Source organism: Phalaenopsis equestris, unplaced genomic scaffold (genome assembly GCF_001263595.1).
Source record: "Phalaenopsis equestris unplaced genomic scaffold, ASM126359v1 Scaffold000946, whole genome shotgun sequence".
Taxonomy (NCBI): Eukaryota; Viridiplantae; Streptophyta; class Magnoliopsida; order Asparagales; family Orchidaceae; genus Phalaenopsis; species Phalaenopsis equestris.
Window position 1 is genome coordinate 78,343 of NW_018165385.1, and position 19,218 is coordinate 97,560.

Here is a 19,218-nt window from a genome sequence, read left to right on the forward strand (position 1 = left end):
CAAAAAGTACTGAAATCTATGTATATATAGAGAAATATATATATATATATATATATATATATATATATAATACGTAAGATTTTAAACTTAGAATATCTCGATATGAAAATACAAAAGAATTGAGTAAAATACCACAAGAAAAAAGATTTGCATACATACTACTCATTAATTTCTACTTAATTATATATCTAACACTTGGACCTCAATTTTTACAGCATGAAAGTTGTATTTCATTTAAAAAAAATTTAAAAGAGATGATTTTTATGTGATATAAAAAGATTTAGTTAGTATTAATATAAAAGTCAAAATTTATGGCTAGATAAAGAAAAGAAATGATGAGGAAATCAATCACCCCAAAAGACTATAAATAAAGAAAAGAAATGATGAGGAAATCAATCACCTCAAAAGACTATAATCGCGAAATATATCTATGAGATCGGGCTAATGGGTGGGCGAGTAGGGCTCGGCGCGTGTCTGACTCATTTGGGTTTTTGACTAAATCAAAGCGACCTCAGGCCAGGCCGAGCTCGCAAAATTTTATTTTTTTCATAGCCAAGCCCACTAATTCTAAGTTGGCTTTCAGGCCATCCGTCCAATGCCAAAGTCTAGCGGTAATAAGCATGGCATCAACCCAAAACCATTTCGGAACATTAGATTTCAGGATAATGGAGTAAGCTACTTTGAGAGGGTGTTGATTTTTTCTCTCGGTAATTCCATTTTGTTGAGGATTGTTCATACATGATCTATGACGAAGGATGCCCTTACTTACCAAGAACTCGCCTAAAATTGAATTAAAAAATTCACGGTCATTATGGGTTTGAAGAACTTGGATTGAAGTTCCGTATTGAGTAAAAATAAAAGAGTGAGTTTTTAAAGGTGACAGCAGCTATTTATTTTTTATGATATAGATCCACGTTATTCGAGTGTGGTCATCAATTAAAATAAGGAACTGTCGTTTATGAGAATAGCTAGAAGTGTGAGAGGGTCCTCACAAGTCACTGTGAATTAATGAAAATGGAGCTGGAGTTGTGTAAGGATGAGATAAATAAGGAACACAATGATGTTTAGCTAATTGATAAAACAACGACAATAAAATTGTTTTAAATATTGAAAATTAGGATGACCAAACAACAATACAACATAATAAGACATTCAGTAGATCGAGAAAAAAATGAAACTACTGGGAGAAGTGTCATTGTTCTCCGCGCCTTTCTCTTAGAAGAAGTAGAGTTCAGCTACGATTTCAGCAGTTTCAATCATCCTCCCCGAATGACAATTCTAAAAGAAACTAACATCAGGAGAAAAATTAAGAATACAATCCATAACACGTGTTAGCTTACGAACAGAAAACATGTTATACTTTGACAGAGGGACATGTAACCCAAATTTCAGAGTTAGACCTGTTGTGATAATTGATCTTTTACCAGCAACAGAGTTACAAAAGTCATCAACAATTTTAATTGTTTTTTTCAGAGCATGGATAATATGTTGAGAATGTTTGAGAGTATCCAGTCATGTGATCCGTGACACATGAATCAATGATCCATGGACTAAAAAAGGAAGTGAGTGTCATAAGAGTGATATCTTGACGAACATGTGAGGTTGAAGAGCCAGAAGTGAACTGATTGGATCTAAGCAGTTTGATTAATTGCTCGGTTAATCCAGAGTGTTTCGAGTAAGAGTTGGTTGTAACGTAGCAGATTTAGATGCAACAGTCAGGCCCTTGGCAAAGGAGGATTTTGATGAAGGTTTATATGTTTGTTTCTCATAAAGTTTCAAATGCTTTTCTGGAGTTGGTTGTAACGTAGCAGATTTAGATGCAATAGTCAGGCCCTTGGCAAAGCAGGATTTGGATGAAGGTTTGTATGTTTGTTTCTCATAAAGTTTCAAATGCTTTTCTTGAGTATGTTTGGGTTTGTGACAACAATCACAAGCGGACCCAATGGCTCAATGAGGGTTTGACAAGTGTAGAATACTATTAGTAGCCAAAGCAAAAGATTAAACTGAGGTGGAAGTGATGAGTTTGACAATTATGTGGCTCCCTCCAAGCCAAATTTCTGTGAAAACAGCACGGGCACAAGGAAGGGGATCCCGACCAAGGATCCAGCCCCGGACTTCATCAAGGTCTTTGTTAAAACCAGCCAGAAATTGAAATCTACGCTCTTTTTCTATAATTTTCTGGAAGAGCGAAAGATCCGTCGGAGATTCTCATGTGTAATTATACTAGATATCACACTCCATCCATGAGACCATTAAATCATTGTAATATTGGGTCATTGTTCTTGATCCTTGTTTTGCCTAGCGAATCTTCTTAGAAACTTGATAAAGTTGACTAGAGTTTCCTATATCTGAGTAGGTATCTCGAACTGCAATTCATAAGGCACTGACAGAAAGAAGAAACATATACAAACACGAAATCGTCGTCTCCTGGAGTAAATCAGCCACAACATGATCATGAAATTTTTCATTTCCCAAGTTTTATGTGTCGAGTCCGTTTTAGGATGCTCTTGAATCATCCTGGTGAGATAGCCAAATTTCACCCATCCCTTGACGAACAATGACAAAACCTGGGACAATTGGAGAAAATTAGATCCGTTCAATTTATGGGTGGTGATTAGAAAATTCGAGTGGTTTTTCGGTCCTCTAGTTTGTGGAGTAATAGAGATCAAAGTTGACATTCCGGTTGACTCAAGTACAACATTAGAAAAAGGCTCGGTGGTGGAAGAGTCTGCTATGATTCTAACTGAGCCAAAAGTTATGTTGAGTTGTTGAGACATAGGTAGGTCCTGAAGGTTGGATAGGAAAATATCTGTCGAAAAACTGGAAAGAAAAAAAATTGCAAGAAAACTTGAGAAAAAAATCTGTCAGGGCAAAAATTTCCGTAGGGATCAGTGGTGACAAGCGACATATTAAAAGATCGGCAGAGGTTTCTGAAAATTATTCCTAAGGACCATTAGCTATAAGGGAAGAATTAAAGCCAATGAAAAGATTTGGATGCACGGAAGGAATAAAGTCGAAGGACCTGTAAGGATCAGCGGCCCAGTAAAACATCGGCAGTAGAAATCCTGCAGGGAAGAATCCTGGAGGTGGTCGGCTGCTAGCCCTAGAGCTTTGATACTATGTCAAATTTTAAAGAATAGAGCTGCATGCCTTTATTAATAGGAAGAGATGTATATAGGGCTGTCAAAACGACTCGTTCGCGAACAGCTTGTGTTTGGCTCGTTAATTTCGTTCGATAAGTTAACGAACCGACACGAACTAAGATGTGTTCGGCTCGTTTTGACTCGAAATACTACTCATCAAGTTTATATATATATACCTTTATTAATAGGAAGAGATGTATATAGGGTTGTCAAAACGACTCGTTTGCGAACAGCTTGTGTTCGGCTTGTTAATTTCGTTCGATAAGTTAACGAACCGACACGAACTAAGATGTGTTCGACTCGTTTTGACTCGAAATACTACTCATCAAGTTTATATATATATATATATATAAAATGACTCTTTGTTCGTGAACACCTTGTGTCAACACGAACACAATTTTTGAGCTCGAAATATAAACGAGCCGAACACGAGCCCTAGATGTATAAATACATATTACAAGATCCAAATAAAGTAAAAAACATAAGTTTGGAAATAGACCCAACTAGGAAATACATCAATATGAAAACAGAAATAAGGGAATCAAATACAAGCAAATTAAAGCTAATATTAATAACTACAGCTATAATTAGCCTATTAATTAGGTTAATAATTTGAATACCACCCAATTCCTATGAATATACATATCTAACATCTAAATTTTACTTTTTACACTTATACAAACCAAATCTTCATATCATATCAAAAATCCATCATTCAACTTTAAAAAGTGAAATGCACCTTTTTATGCATAGCTAAGGCGACATGCATGTAAAATTTGAAGTATAGGACTTAGATGTGTAAATACATAAGAATTGAGGTGTATGTATGCACATCTTCCATTAACAAATTAAGGTTTATTTTAGTGAAATCTAATGCAAAACTATTTTCAGATTAAAAGTTTCTGACCTTGATGTAGTCTTTCACACACTGCATCCTCTTCTGAATTGGTTGTATGAGATCAGCATACTGAATAAAAGAAAAAGTAGGTGAGCAGAACAGTCATGATAATGCAGCGAGCTATATATATATAAATTAGGAATGGGATAAAGGCTATTCAAGGGACCGAGATTTATTTAAGGCTTTTATATGAACATAATTTTCGATAGTATCTAAACAGAATTACATGAAGAATTTGTTGCGGATACGGTCCTGAAGGGATTATCTACTAACAATTTGCATCTTATTGAGTTTATTTTGTTTGTTTGCAGGATGGAAGTTTTAAATTTTGTGATGGGGTGGTATTGCGATTTTATTTTCTGGTTTCAAGTCAAGGTGGTTGGCAACCTCAAGAGTTTCGTCAGACTATACATAAAGCAACTAGTTTCGATCCTTTGAAGCGCAGGATTTAATTTGGGTTTTTTTATTTTATTTTGGGTATGCTTGTATTAGTTTGGTTAATTTTGTTATTTTAGGTTTATTTTATTTGTTTGTTTGGGTGGAGTTGTAAACATTGGAGGAACCCTTATATTGAGTGAGTTTTGTATTTTTTTTGTTTTCTAAGTATATATATATATTCTGAAACGACGGCAAAAATGTTTAAATTGGGGAGCATTCATCAGAGAGCTTTTGCTGTAACCAGGGGTGTAAAAGAGCCACGATTACAGTTTGTGTTACATGAACAAATCATTTCGACATGTTTATATTAATATATTTATTTAAATGGAATTTTTTATTTTAAATTTTTTTAAAAAATAATTTTAATTTATTATAAATTCTTATAACCTTATAGTTTATTAAATTATTTAAAAATAATATTTATATATATATATATATATATATATATATAATTATTTCAAAGGAAGTTCTTCAAGGAAAGATTTTAACTGTGAATCCTTGTATTTTGATCATGGAATAATTTATAACATTTTATTTACAAAAAGTTTGAACAGAGAAATTTCGTATTTGTAGTCATTGCCAGGGATCACCATTATGGCCCATAGTTAGTAATTCAATTTAACCATTGCATAAAAATAAAGGACGAGTTAGGTTTTCCTGTTCAACCTAACATTGGGAGAATTTTGTTGTATCATCGGAAAGATTTAGAGTTCATTTAAGGTAACATTCTCGCTACTTTATTTTTCAATTTGCTGCCACACATCTATTTAGCTACCAATTTAATGAAAGAAGGTTTACGATCTAAGCTTTGCCAATGCAACATAAGATAAGATGAACTGAAAATTAAAAAAAAATTATATACTTAGTAGGTTACCAACTCTCAACTTTAGCAAACAAAAATAAACCATCTTTAATGTGAAAAGAGTAAGTATGCATACTTTTGTTCAAAACAATAATGCAATAGTCGCCAAAATCGAAATGCCACAAAAAAAAATATGTATTGTGAATGAATATGACATTTCATCACAATTAAGATTTACATTATGGAGTAGAATGCAACATGTATTACACTTGACAAAACTTCAATCACTCAGATACACAGACTACTAAACAAACTACAAGCAAAAAATAAAGATATGAATCACCCAAAAGGAAGATTCTAGCCTCATAACAGTACAAGGACACTTGCCCCAAAAGTAATTGTGAAAATTTAAAATTTTATTTCAATACTAAATGTTCAATATTTTTTACATGCCTCAATGGTTTTATGCATAAGGCACAAAATACATAAAAAATTTCTTCAAATTCCTTTAAGATCCAATAAAAATTGCCAAGTTTCAATTCTTTCCATAACTTCAAGCTTCATAAGTTTCATATGAATCATTTATATAAGAAAAACAAGAAACTGCCATTGACAAGAACTTTATTTTTCACAGAATAGGGAATGCAGCATATATATATATATATATATATATACATGCATGTATGTATGCATACATACATACATACATATATATAGAGAGAGATATATACAAAGCTCCCTGGACTGTAACAATATTGGTTGAAAAGAAATTAAAAAACAGTATATGTTGGCGAGAAATATAGCGATTGGCGAGTCTTGCGGCAATCAACAGGTATAATAGCCATCAATGGGACTGTATCAATTAATGAAAAATTTGAATTATGTTCTGACCAATCTTTGTTTAGACTAGATCTCAAGGTTATTGATTTGATTTGAGATAAGTGCAATACATGTTTTGATTGATTAGTCAAAACATTGTACTCATCATATAGCTAATTTAATGGCTTTAAGGCTCACCTTGATCAAGTTTCAATCAGAATATCCTCATTAATTTTGGGATTGCAAGCATAATACCCATTTATTTTCTATTGGCAAAACTAGCACCGAATTAGTCCCATTTACAATAATATCGCATAAATCTTGAAGAACACCAAGGAAAAAAAAAAGAAATCCAACCCATGTTTTCAAATTTCATTATATACTCAATGATTTGGTCATAATAAGTACAGATACATGAGTTCAATAGCACATTTTCATAAGCTAATTGTTAATTTTCTAAAAAGTAATTTTTTTGTGGTAAGTGCTCAGATCTACCTAATCTTCTTTAAAACAATTATAATTTTACCATCATACAACAAATAAATGTCATCATCATCCCTTGCAATCACAGAACGCAAAATTAAACAGGAAGGAAGAAGAAACAGCGACAGAAAGTAAGAAGAAACAGCAACAAGAAAAGAAAAAGAAAAACACCTTTTTTTTGCTCAGCATAGGCCCATCACAAACACCCACCACTATGCGCTCACTTGCAAACTCCGCAGCTGTCTGTAATAAAGGAAAAGCACATAGATTCGCCAAATTAGATAGAAGAAAAAAGTGCAGATATGGATAGGGTAAGGAAGAGAGAGAAATAATTTAGGAAGAGTAGTTGACCTTGAGGAAAATGTGGTGGCCTTGGTGTAACCGATCGAAAGTTCCTCCAATGACCACCGCAGTATAGGAATTTGGAGCAGGAGAGTTTGGGTCCTGAAAGGTCTCTTCCTTGGAGCCCTCCATAGCCGAGTACAGAAAGGGAGAAGGAAGACGCGGAGTAGTGGGTCAGAGTCGGTACTCTTAAATCTGCAGATGATAGATCATGTAAGAACGAATTTAATTGATTCTACTTCAAAAAATAAATCAGTTTATACTGTCTGGTATCGGATTTAGAGCGGGATTAAGTAAATCCGGGACGGACGCTTTACGTGAAAGAGAAGATGTAGGAGAGGAGCTGGAAGGAGGAAAAAAAAAAGGAGTTTATGAAGTTATTTATGGTAATATTGATGTTATTGTGGTGTAATAAAATTATAATATCCCTAGTATTCTCATCAATACCGCCAGTCATACTTACGCTATACGGATGTAATAATTCTTCCAGTCTAAGCCGTGATCCCGTCGGAGGAGGCTTTGCCGGCGTGAGAGGATGCCGACGAAAGGGGGCTGCGGTCGTGAGCACTGAAGGAGGCGCGAAAGCTAGGGCTCCGACTGAAAGGGAGCGAAGGCCGGGGGGAGCGGGATGCCGTCGTCGAGGAGGGCCGATGGGACGTCGCCGGCGAGAACACGCGACTCGTGCTTGAGGTTGGCCCGAGGTTCCCACGCCAAAAACCCTCGGGTAGGAGCTCCGGGAGTGGGGAGGACGTCGGCGGGGGCTTCGTTCGCAGGCTTCGAACTTTAGGCGCGCGAACGGGCTTCGAGCGGGAGCGGCGCGACTTGAGGGAGCTAGCGCACGGGGAGTGCGATGGGTTCTAATGGGATATTTCTTTTTTTTTTGAACTTTTTTTACTTTTAATTATAATTAATGTGCATCGATTTACGTGGTACGAAACCATGGCAAAGTTGACATCCTTCTTAAGTAAAACCGACCTTTCCAGACTTATTTTTTATGTCTATTTCGTCATATGAGGTTAACCGGACAAATTCACCGATGGATGGGCCATTTTGAGCTAGTTTCGTGAGTGATGCGGCGAATGAAACCTGTTAGACTGCTTGAAGCCGCCTAACATACAAAATGATGACAACGTTCACCTAAGAGAATCAAAGTTGAGCAGGATGATCCCGACAACGTGCCTCTCAATACGTGTCAAAAGTCTCAAATTGATGTATTGCTTTACGAGAATCAACACATGCATCAAGGAATATTCCAAAGCGCTCCAGCGGACATCCTACACTCGCAACATAAAAAATTTATGCCAACACGACTGTCCCAGATCGATGATCCTATCTTCTGGGTTTGATCTACCGATACGTGTCGATCACCCATCTTGGGTTTGCTCGGTCGTTTCAGGCCGATCACCCTATCTTCTGGAGTTGATCGGCTAGTACATGTCGATCACTTGCCTTGGGTTCAATCGGTCATCTTGGGTCGATCACCCTATTTTCTGAGTTATCGACTGCTACGTGTCAATCACCCACCTTGGGTTCGATTGGTTCTTCTTGGTTGATCACCCTATCTTCTGGGTTTGATCAACTGTTACGTGTCGATCACCAGCCTTGAATTTGATCGATTGCTACGTGTCGATCGCCCGCATTGGGATTGATCGGTTGTCCCAGGCCGATCACCCTATTCTTTGGGTTTGATCTGTCGCCCCAGGCCGGTCACCCTATTCTTTGGGTTCGATCGGTCGTCCCGGGATGCTCACCCATCCTTCGAACCTGATCGATTACCTAAGATTGATCCCCCTGCTTCCTCGATTCGATCGGCTGCCACGACCCGGTCGACCTACCACTTACGTGCTTGTATGCTTTTGCATCATAATGCACGTGTGTGTGATTTGCATGGTTTTTTGTCACTATTGGGGTTAGGTGTAATTCTCCTCATTGGCGTCCTATACCCCAGAAGACCAAGCACAATATTTTGGGTGTCATATGTCTTGCAAGACATTTTGCATGGCCATCATCGTATGTCTTTGCTTTTTGAGTGTTTGTTCACGCACTCACTGCACTTGTGTGATTCTCCCCAACAAGAATCATCACATCCCTCGGGCACTTTTTCTCAGTATACCCCTCTGTCGAGTTTTTGTCTTCACAACATGCCCGCCCCAGGTCACTGCCTCATTGGCATACCCATCCGTTAGGTCGCTGCCTGCACGACATTTTCATCCCCGAGTCACTGTCTCCGCGACACGACATATCTATCCTTAGGTCACTGCCTCCTCGCCATACCCATCGGTCAGGCCACTGCCTCCTCGACATGTCCATCCCTGGGTCACTCGCTCATCAGCATACCCATCGTTCGGGTCACTGCCATCACGAGATTCCATTCTCGGGTCACTCTACTCGACACACCATCTGTCGGGTCGTTGCATTCACAATGTTTTCACCCTTTCGAGTCATTGCCCTCACGACATACCCTTCCTTTCCCATTCTCGGGTCACTTTCTACTCGACACACCCATCTGTCGGGTCGTTGCATTCACAACGTTTTCACCTTTTCGAGTCATTGCCCTCACGACATACCCTTCCTTTGAGTCGTTGCCTCCATGACAAGTTCGTCTTTTCTAAGTCACTGTCTTCAAAACATACTCACCCTCACCACTTTGGTGCACTTCTCATGTTTGTTTGTTGCATATATTGCATGTTTGCATGTGTGCTCAGTTGAGTACCTCCCGAGTAAGGAGTAAATCCTTTTTATAGGGTATCATTTTCGTCGATGCAAACTCACTTGTTGTCGGTTTCTGCCGGTCACATGGCACCCCGGGTCCCCGAACAGGCGTAATTCCTCTTCATAGGTAGCTTGTTTTACTAGTACATTCAGGTCATGCATGGCATGTTGTGTGTAGCATCGCTGCATCTATTTGCAGGATGTGTGCTTCGCCCTCTTGGGCGTCCATTGTGATTGTTCCATACTATGTCCGAACAATCACAATGTGAGCTTCTTGCATGTATGTGTGTTGCTCATTCGCCTTGATGGTTGTTCTACCAGTTAGGAGAGTGACCAGTTTGTTGGTCATAATACTCAAACGAGTGTTGCCCATAAGAATGCCTCCACGAGCTATGTGAATTTCTATATCACGAGTAACAAACATGTAGTGACTTTGCTAAATATCTAAGGGTTCTAACATGAGTTGTATACGTCGCAGACCAACATTGTAGGTCCGTTATTTTAAAAGTATAAGAAAATGAATATTTATGACTGTGCTAAATATCTAAGGGTTCTAACATGAGTTGTACACGTCGCAGACCAACATTGTAGGTCCGTTATTTTGTCCGTTATTTTAAAAGTATAAGAAAATGAATATTTTTACTATTATTGCAATATCTGCCATACTTTTAAAACTATATAAGTTGGGTCATCTGTGATGTCGCTTATTATAAACTATCACCCTTCTCTTGTGATGTGTTTTAGAAGCCTTGAATCTTTAGAATGGAGCCGGTGTGGTGACCCCGTCAAAGTCATACAATAGTCAGAGACTCTACTATGTACACTTAGGTGCTAGATTATGACATTTTTCATTAGATGGTGTGTTATGTTATGATCTAGTTTTCTAGGTAGTTTTTTTATGCATGGCTATTATTCATTGTTGGTTTGGTTGCCCTAGTCAGACATCTTTCTTACTTTGTGCTTTTGGTGTGACTGCATGTCTGATATGCATGACAGCGTGTTAGGACGCTTTTATGTAAGGAACTGTGTCTTATATATGCACACACACATATACTTTGAAAGATGGAGCATGTGATAATTTTCACTAACCCTTTTCTTGCAGGTGAGCTCGCCCACCAAGCATGGCTCATTATGCCTTGCATGGCCTTCCCCACTAACCTTGTTTTCTATGTAGGTCGAGTCTTTTCTCTTTTCCTATGTAATTTTAGAGTCATAGGAGAGTCCTGTGGCAAAAATAAGATACGGGTATGGGTTCCAAGGTGTTTGGCACGAAAACCACGTGGAGGGGACCAGGAGAAGATGGTCGTGTCTCGTATCTTAATTCTGCATTTTATATTGATGTATATATCTAGGATTGAGCATGTATATGTGAAATCTGACCACCTTTTTTTTTCTAAGATATGTTGTCGACTTGGGGGCCTGAGCCTTTCATATATTTTATTTGGCTTGTTTTATGCCTTATTGTATGCCTGAATGCTTGGAATTTTTCATTGTTTATTTATGTGGTTTGTTTGGTAATCACGATGCAATATAGGTTTATTAGGACTTAAAATCATAATTTTTCTATAAAATCCTAATTAAATATTTAAGATAATGAATTTTAAGATTAAAATATTCACAATTTTAAAATCCACCCTTTTACTTAACAAGTTGCATAATATCGATATAACTCAAGTCATGTTTAATAGGGCCTCCACAATATTTAAGGACTGCTCTAGATAATTGCATTCATATTTGCATGTCCGAGGAGAAGCTCTCTTGCTTCAGCAATCCGACAGACCCGACATACATTTTTTTCTATATAGGTGGTTGTCTAATGCGCATAAGGTGTTAGCAGGCTCCCGACTTAGACGGGTGTAAGTCCTTTTGTTTGGAGTATTGCAGCTTTGTAGCTCAACCTCCACTTCTCCTCTTTTCCTAAGTCATCCTTGTTAATTCGACATGTGTAAGTTTCACCTCTTAGAGCTCCAGTTTATCGTCATATAATAGAGTTTCCTTCATTTGACCTTAGGTCTATTGACATCCCCGTAGCCGACGCAATTCACAACTTGCTGACTGGGGATCTCTAAACGTGTTGGGTCGAGTACATTCACGACCGGGTGGACTTAGGATCATAGTGGCTTGAGATGGTGGGTTTGTGGTACCCCGACCCAGCTACATCTACCTTTTATTATCACTTTAACTTCTTGTTGTGAAACCCATTTGAGCCCTGCCACTCATTAAATTCGTTTGTATCTTCTTGAAGACGCGATGTCGATAAGCTGACCCCCTTTTAGGGTGCAACGAATTGTTCTCCGGCCTTATGATTCAGATGTGCTTTGATGTGTTAGGATATCCCCATCAAGATGGTTTAGGTTATTCAGTTTGAGAATGTCTCGATGCTTCAAAGTTCTCACTTCATGTTGACATGACTTATTCAATCGGCTAGGCTTTTGTTGATCTGTTGATTTGTTTAGTTCGTTGACCCTCTATCCATGATGAGGAGCTCATGTCGACAAAGCAGCACTAGAATATTTTAATATAAAGTGAATCACCGTGATCCAGAAGATAGGTCGCTCCTCAACGAGGAAAGCATAAGGGATGTTTATAAGACTCTTTATTGTATTGTAATTTTTTATCCCTTATTAGGAGCCTCAAGGACGTCCTTGAGATGGTTTGTGATATTGAGGAATTAGATCTTTCATCAGCTTGTATCTATCAGAAGATAGGTTACTGCCTTCGTTCGACTTATTGTAGTAATTAACTTGAATGTCTCTTTATATTGTTTATAGCCAAATGACTCAGATGTGATCACCTTCGGTCGGTTTTGGCCTTGCCTGCTCTCGCTCGAACGACACATTGATCGTATAGATAGGCCTCCTTGCTTTTTGTCAGTGGGCTCTCATTCATCGCGCTCCCTTCATTTTGGACCGTCGAATCTATTGGGAATCAACATTTACATATTTTTAATGTTCATATATATTGATTATTATACATGTAGATTAAATAATATAAATAATTTGAATCAAATGATTTATAAATTATATTTCACATGCATGATTGATTGATGAAATTCACCCCTCCATGCACTAGATGAATATGCTAATGTCTTTTTTTTTACATCAATTTAAAAAGAATATTGAAATTGATGTCACTTATTTGCTACAATCTAACAAATGTTTTTTTGAGACGGAAGTATCAAATAAAATGACAAAGATAGAAAATATTATAATATGATATGATGAATATACTAAAACTTATTGAATGAAAACATAAACTTTCAATTGATTATAAAACTACTTCCATAGTATTGTTGTATTTTAGATGCATTAGCATTAATTGATTTGTTATAATTCACGATAAATTTAAATTAATATTTTCATGTCTAATTATTAAACTTAAAATATATAATATAAGAGAAAATATTTATAGAAAAGATAATCAAACACACAAATATTAATCTAAACCATAACTATTTTTTAGTTTATTCGCTAATGACTCTTTCTATTACATGAATGAATAATTATTAGTGCTAGAAAATGAAACCAAATTTAATTTCACAACCCGCTCGTCTATTTCGGTCGTCGTAAATCCAAACCCTAAAATCCGACCCTGAGAGGAGTAATAGAAAAAGATAACTTCAATTAAATTTTTATGTTCAAGTTCATGAACATATTGAAGTAAACATCCCAACTACATCATCTTCCCTATCATCATTGATAATTAATTAATCCAACAAAATATTTAATACATTACTAATTACCATTACATAAAATTTTTATATTCAAGTTATTAATAAAACATAAATATGGGAACATTTGGTGAAAGGAAATCAACACATTTAGTAGCCATTTAAATGAAAAAGTATCGACAATGACATAAAACAGAATGTTGTTCCTGACATTATTAATTGCATGATAGAAGCCATGTGGATTTTGTTGTAATTCATAAATTCATGGTTGGATATATATATATATATATATATATATATAATGGTATAAAAAGTTTTCACAAATAATGTGAGTGAATTACAGTAAATTGTCATAAAATGAAGGGGTTGATTGTGATTATGCACTGCAAATAATTTGAGAAGAGCATTCCTCTAAAAATTCTGAAATTTTAGCAGAATAAATACGAGGGAAGCTTCTGACATGGTCAACATGAGGAGAAGTACCGAAATTATAATGAAGAACTTTTCTTCCCATAGCCTTCTGTTCATGAATAAAGGATTCCACCGAACTAGCTGGGATTACTCTGTCAGCAGAGCTGTAGAGGTAAAGCTGAGGGCAAGGTGGCTGTTTCTTTGACAGAACGGATATAATTTTGCACAATCTCCTGTAAATTAGAAAATTGTTTTTGTAATTTAGATTAAAAAAAAGGTTATTTGAATCAACAGTATCATAGTTTATAGCAATTTGAATTGTTTAAAGATGAGTGCAATATAAAATTTGATTTGAGTAGTCATATAAGTAAATTTCATAACCATCCGCGCTAAAAAACATATTGTCAAAGAACACTATGTGAATTTCACTCTTTGAAAAATGTTTGGTAATTTAGAAAAAAACATTTACATGCATGCCACTCAAATTTTATGTATTTTGTAACATGTATGCGACCTTATCGATGCATGAACATATGCATTTCACTCTTTTAAAATTAACATAATGATATTTTTTATGTGATAGGAAAGATTTGGGAGATGGAAATGTAAAAAAAATCAAAGTTTAGATGTTAGATATGTAAATACATGAGAATTGATGAACGCTATGTATGTAAGTTCCCCTAAATTAGGAAGATTTACATACATAACACTTAATTCATATGCAGCTACCTATCTAACACCAACTTCAATTTTTACAGATAAAAGATATATTTCACTTTGTGAAAATTAAAATAGCGGTATTTTTTATGTGATGTGAAAATTTGAGTGACACAAATGTAAAAAAGTAAATTTTAGGTGTTACATATGTAAATACATAAGAATTGAGTGGTGTGTATGTAAATGCCCCAATAAGAACTGAACTGGATGAAATGGATACTTACTGATTAACATCTGGCAAAATCAGAATAATGCTGAATATTTTCTCTAAAATGAACATGACAATGATTTCAAGGGCTTGTGATTTCCAATCTTGCATGCCGGATCTGTCACCACGACCTTCAGCACCGTCCCCATTGATTTGTTCAAGTGCAGCAATGACAGAAGAGCTGCGCTTCTTTATCAGTGCGGCGCAGAAGCCGGCGGCCCAAACCTGCAATGAAATGTTGCAGAAATCATGAAAATATAGTATAGGGGTATTTACATGCATATCTCCCAATTCTTATATATTTGCATATTTAACTTCCTAAACTTTGCTTTTTACACTCAAATCTTTCATATCACATAAAAAATGCATATCTCCCAATTCTTATATATTTGCATATTTAACTCCTAAACTTTGCTTTTTTACACTCAAATCTTTCATATCACATAAAAAAATACCACCATTTAAGGTGCAATTTATGTAAAAGTTGAAGTTTAGATGTGTAGGTACATAAGAATTGAGCGTTATGTGTAAATCTTCCAAAAGTACTAAACTAGTGTTTTAAAGGCTAGCATTTTGCATAAACCACAATTATATAGAATTTTTTTAGTAGAAAATATAAAAAACATTTATATCAAGAGAAACTCTAAAGCCCAATTCCAATCATATCCAATATTTTGCCAGGAAATTTTAAAAGAAAGGGGCATTTACATACCTACCACGCAATTCTTACGTATTTACATATGTAACGCCTAAACATTCACATTTACATGCATATCACTCAAATCTTTAACATCAACCATCATTATCTTTTAAAAAGCGAAATATACATTTTCATACATATTTTTATGTCACCAAAAGGTTATGAGGGTAAATATCAAACTCTGAACTTAAGATATGTAAATACATAAGAATTGTGTGATATGTATGTAAATTTCCCTAACAAAAATGTAGATTAAACAACCAAAATTAGAATGATGATGAGTTCAGAATATTATTTTCATTCTTAAACTTTGCAGAACTGCGCAAAAAATAAATAAATAAAAGATGACAATGGAAGAAAGGAGGTCCATACCTTGGGGCTTATCTCAGAGGCAGCTCCAGAGTCAACAACACATCCTTTAATTTTTTCAAGAACGTCATTCCTTGACTGGAAATTCTGCAGAATTGAACCATAGCTGCAGTGAAACAGAAAAAAAGAGAACTTGAGAATTACTACAAAGCTAATAAAAATTTGATTTTTATTTTTATTTTTAAGATAAACTAAAAGGGCACGTTTCGGTAGATATATTCACTACCCATTCAGAACATGGGCCAGGTGACCAGTCCGGTTTAAATGTTAATGGATGAGGCATATGGTTGCAATTTAATGAAGGACAATTTACATGCATACCACTCAATTCCTATGTATCAACATATCTAAGGCACAAAATTCAATTTTTACATACATGCCAACTCACCTATGCTTAAAAAGGTGCATTTTACCTTTTGAAGTTTAAATAATGGTTTTCTTGTGGTGATGCAAAGATTTGGGTGGTATAAATGTAAGACATAAAATATAGGTGTCAGATATGTAAATACATAGGAATTGAGTTTATGTATGTAAATGCCCATTTAATGAATTCTAGAACAAGAGAAAAAAAAGGAAAATGCTACCTTTTTGGTGAACAATAAAATCTAAAAAAAAGACTTCTATCTACATTAAGCCAAAAAACACAAGTAAAATGCTGCGTGAATATTTTAATACTGGCTATCTAAGTATTCTCAGAGAAATTCCTCAGGTCTGACAAAAAAATTTTGACAGAGGGAAATCTGGTTCATATTGATAGAAATCTAACAATTCATTTTGTTGGAAATGCCCAGTTGTGTGCATTGAGATGAGCATCCAACTATTCTTGCTTATGAGATTGCTCTTGGATTATTTCAAGATTTCTAATTTCTTATTAAATTTCAACTCTGACATTGTTATATGAAACTAATGATATTGTCGGATATCATTGCATTGTTTCATTTCATCATATATATTGTTGATATTGTTACAATGAGATGAGCACCTATGGTGATGTTTCCAATGAGAATGATATGCGTTCTCTAACATTTTAATCACCTTGATAATAATGTACAAAAGTGTCAAAATAGTCCCTTGCCTATTTACATGGGGCTATTTTAGCACCAGAGTCTAAAAATGCCAAAATAGTTCCCAGATTTTTTAAATTGGAACGGAAATAATCCTCAGCTGGGATTATTTCAGTATATATAAAAAGAATCTGGGTATTAAATCAATATTTATATAAATTTTGAGACTAAAATGACCTCTTGTAAAGAGTTAGACAATTATATTGACACTCTTCTCTATTGTTATACAATACGTCTACATGTGTAGTTGACTATTGTTAGGTTCATTTGATATCTGATATTGCCAACTATAGTTGGGATTCGATATTTCACTACATATGTCTTTCAACTTATTTGTTTCCTTCCTGGTTCTGCGCTACAGCAAGTATTGAATCCCTGCTGCTTCCTTCTCTTTTAGACCTTACTATTGCAGCAAAGGTCCACTAAAACACAGATCGCTTCTATATTAACGGTAAGGATTAAGAAAATTACAAAATTGGTAATTAGGGCAGCTGAAAATGATGATTAGAAATATGGTAAATCAGTTAGGATCTGATATTGTTGAGATCAAAAGTTATAGTTTTATGTTAGAGTTTGATTTTCTAATAAAATTACCAATTATGGGACCTTTTTTTTTGTTATAAATAAGACTATAGGGACTTAAGGACTAAATTTTGGCTTAAAAAATGTCACATTCCTCCATAACTTCGTAAATGGTTAATTTATCTTTTTTAGTTTGTTAATGAGGCTGAATTTTCTTTTTTGATCCGTATACATACACTTTTCAACCAGGCAGTATGTGACTGACTTATGCGTGTGTTATTGGATTGAATGAAAATTATGTGATCCAATCAATTACAGAATTAACTCAAGCATCTTCAATGACAAGGTAGAGGGAAAGGGGGGAGCACTGTTTAAGCCTATAAAATTCGAAATGACCTACAGTGATTTAAACAGTTGGTTCATGAATTTACTTTAATCATAATATAATTTGGTTTCTCAGTTCAAAAGATTTTTTTTTTTTTTGGTTTCGAATCGAACTGAACCAATAGTCTAACTGAACCAATAGCCGAAATCCAAAAAACACATAAATTAGAACAAAAAACTAAATTGTGACTTCATCAACCGAACAAAGTCAATCAAATATGCTCGGTTCGATTTGGTTTTTTGGATTAAATCAATTAATCCTCGCCCCTAATTGGCATCTACAAAATAGACAATTTTAGCACTTATACAAAAGAAAGCACATCAACAGCGTTTCCTTACCCATGTTTCACTTGCAACTTAGAACAGAATAAAAATCAGCTGCAGGTTTCATTAACAATCGTAGTTTGGTGATCTCCAAAGGAACGATTTCTTTGGTAAACGCATAATAATTGCTTTGGCATCAAATAGTTCGTCAAATGCATGAAATGTTTCCATCACAAGCCAAAATAAATTTTCCACTCTCTTTGCTGATGAAGAATCAGTTAACTTGTAACGGTGTCCCTTTTCTTGTTAATATATCTATAAATCAGCTATTTTCATGCCATTTTTAAACATATATTTAGTTTTTGAATCGTTTCCATGGCAACAAGGAGGCTAGGTCTGATTCATCCAAAATTTAAACAAAAAAGAAGAAGAAATATCGACCCAAGAACACCAAATAATAACGTCAAACGCAGCCAAACAAACATGAAACTAAAGGAGAAAAGCAGAGTAAGTTACACTAGCCAACCAGTATTGCTGAAGGTGTGGAAAAACAAATTCCGCTCCCTTCCATCTTTCTCACTTTCCAAGCACCAGTTCGCTAGCTCCTCCGCAAATCTCGCGATCTTCGCCTCCATCCTCTGCCCCAAATCCAAACCCACCATCTCCCAAAGCGGCACCACGAACCGAACAGATCGAATCCCCCTCGCGTTGTAGATATCAGCATACCTCTTCAAATGCCTCTCCTCCGCACCCAACCATCCCAATAGCACCACCGTCCATATTGCCCCTTTCTCCCCGCCGCCATGCCGGACAGCTAGCTCGCCCACCGGGTCCCAGAGGTGAAACCCTTTCCCTGGCTCCGGTAAGGAGCCATCGATGCCATCCTTCAATAGATCGGAGCAGGAGATTGAGAGAAATAGAGGTGACTGCGCACGAAAGACCGCCGGCCAATGGCCGACGCCGTTGCCGGTTATAACAGCTGTAGATCGGAATCCAGCCGAGGCGGGATGTTGAATTGATCTGGGTCGAGGGTTTCGGAGACGAAGTGATAGAGGAGAGTGAGGACTGCACTGATAAATATGGCAGTTGAGAGCTCGAAAACTGATTAGGCGCACTGCGGCAGCCATGGCTGCTTTTGAAGGACGCCGGTTTAACGCCTCCTATATATATATCCCAGGCATTTACATGTTTACCGCAAAAAGTTATGTATTAACATATTTAAAGTTTTTGGTTTCAGAGTAATGAAGCCCCAAAAGAAACTGTGGAGAAAGT

The 19,218-nt window shown here is 36.0% G+C and overlaps 2 protein-coding genes across 5 annotated transcripts in view; both read right to left on the reverse strand.

Annotated features, from left to right (window-relative positions):
* The window catches only part of LOC110032462 (phosphopantetheine adenylyltransferase), a 13,649-nt gene extending 5,874 nt beyond the window's left edge, over window positions 1–7,775 (reverse strand). Inside the window, exons 1-4 of one of the 4 annotated variants that reach the window (XM_020736104.1) lie at window positions 7,389–7,775; window positions 6,935–7,120; window positions 6,755–6,826; window positions 4,051–4,110 (exon numbers count right to left, since the gene is read on the reverse strand). In XM_020736104.1, coding sequence (XP_020591763.1) covers window positions 4,051–4,110; window positions 6,755–6,826; window positions 6,935–7,057 — 255 coding nt within the window. In that variant the 5' untranslated portion in view covers window positions 7,058–7,120; window positions 7,389–7,775. Of the gene's footprint in view, window positions 1–4,050; window positions 4,111–6,754; window positions 6,827–6,934; window positions 7,121–7,188; window positions 7,269–7,388 lie in introns of those variants that run through there. The other 3 variants (XM_020736105.1, XM_020736106.1, XM_020736102.1) reach the window with 3 other exon arrangements.
* Window positions 7,776–13,580: 5,805 nt separating this feature from the next.
* LOC110032455 (transmembrane protein 53) lies at window positions 13,581–19,119 on the reverse strand. The gene is made up of 4 exons (XM_020736095.1): window positions 18,463–19,119; window positions 15,716–15,818; window positions 14,660–14,868; window positions 13,581–13,951 (listed from the first exon to the last, which is right to left on the reverse strand). The coding sequence occupies exons 1-4, from the start codon at window positions 19,071–19,073 to the stop codon at window positions 13,684–13,686; spliced, it is 1,191 nt and encodes a 396-aa protein (XP_020591754.1). The 5' UTR covers window positions 19,074–19,119; the 3' UTR covers window positions 13,581–13,683.
* Window positions 19,120–19,218: the final 99 nt, after the last annotated feature.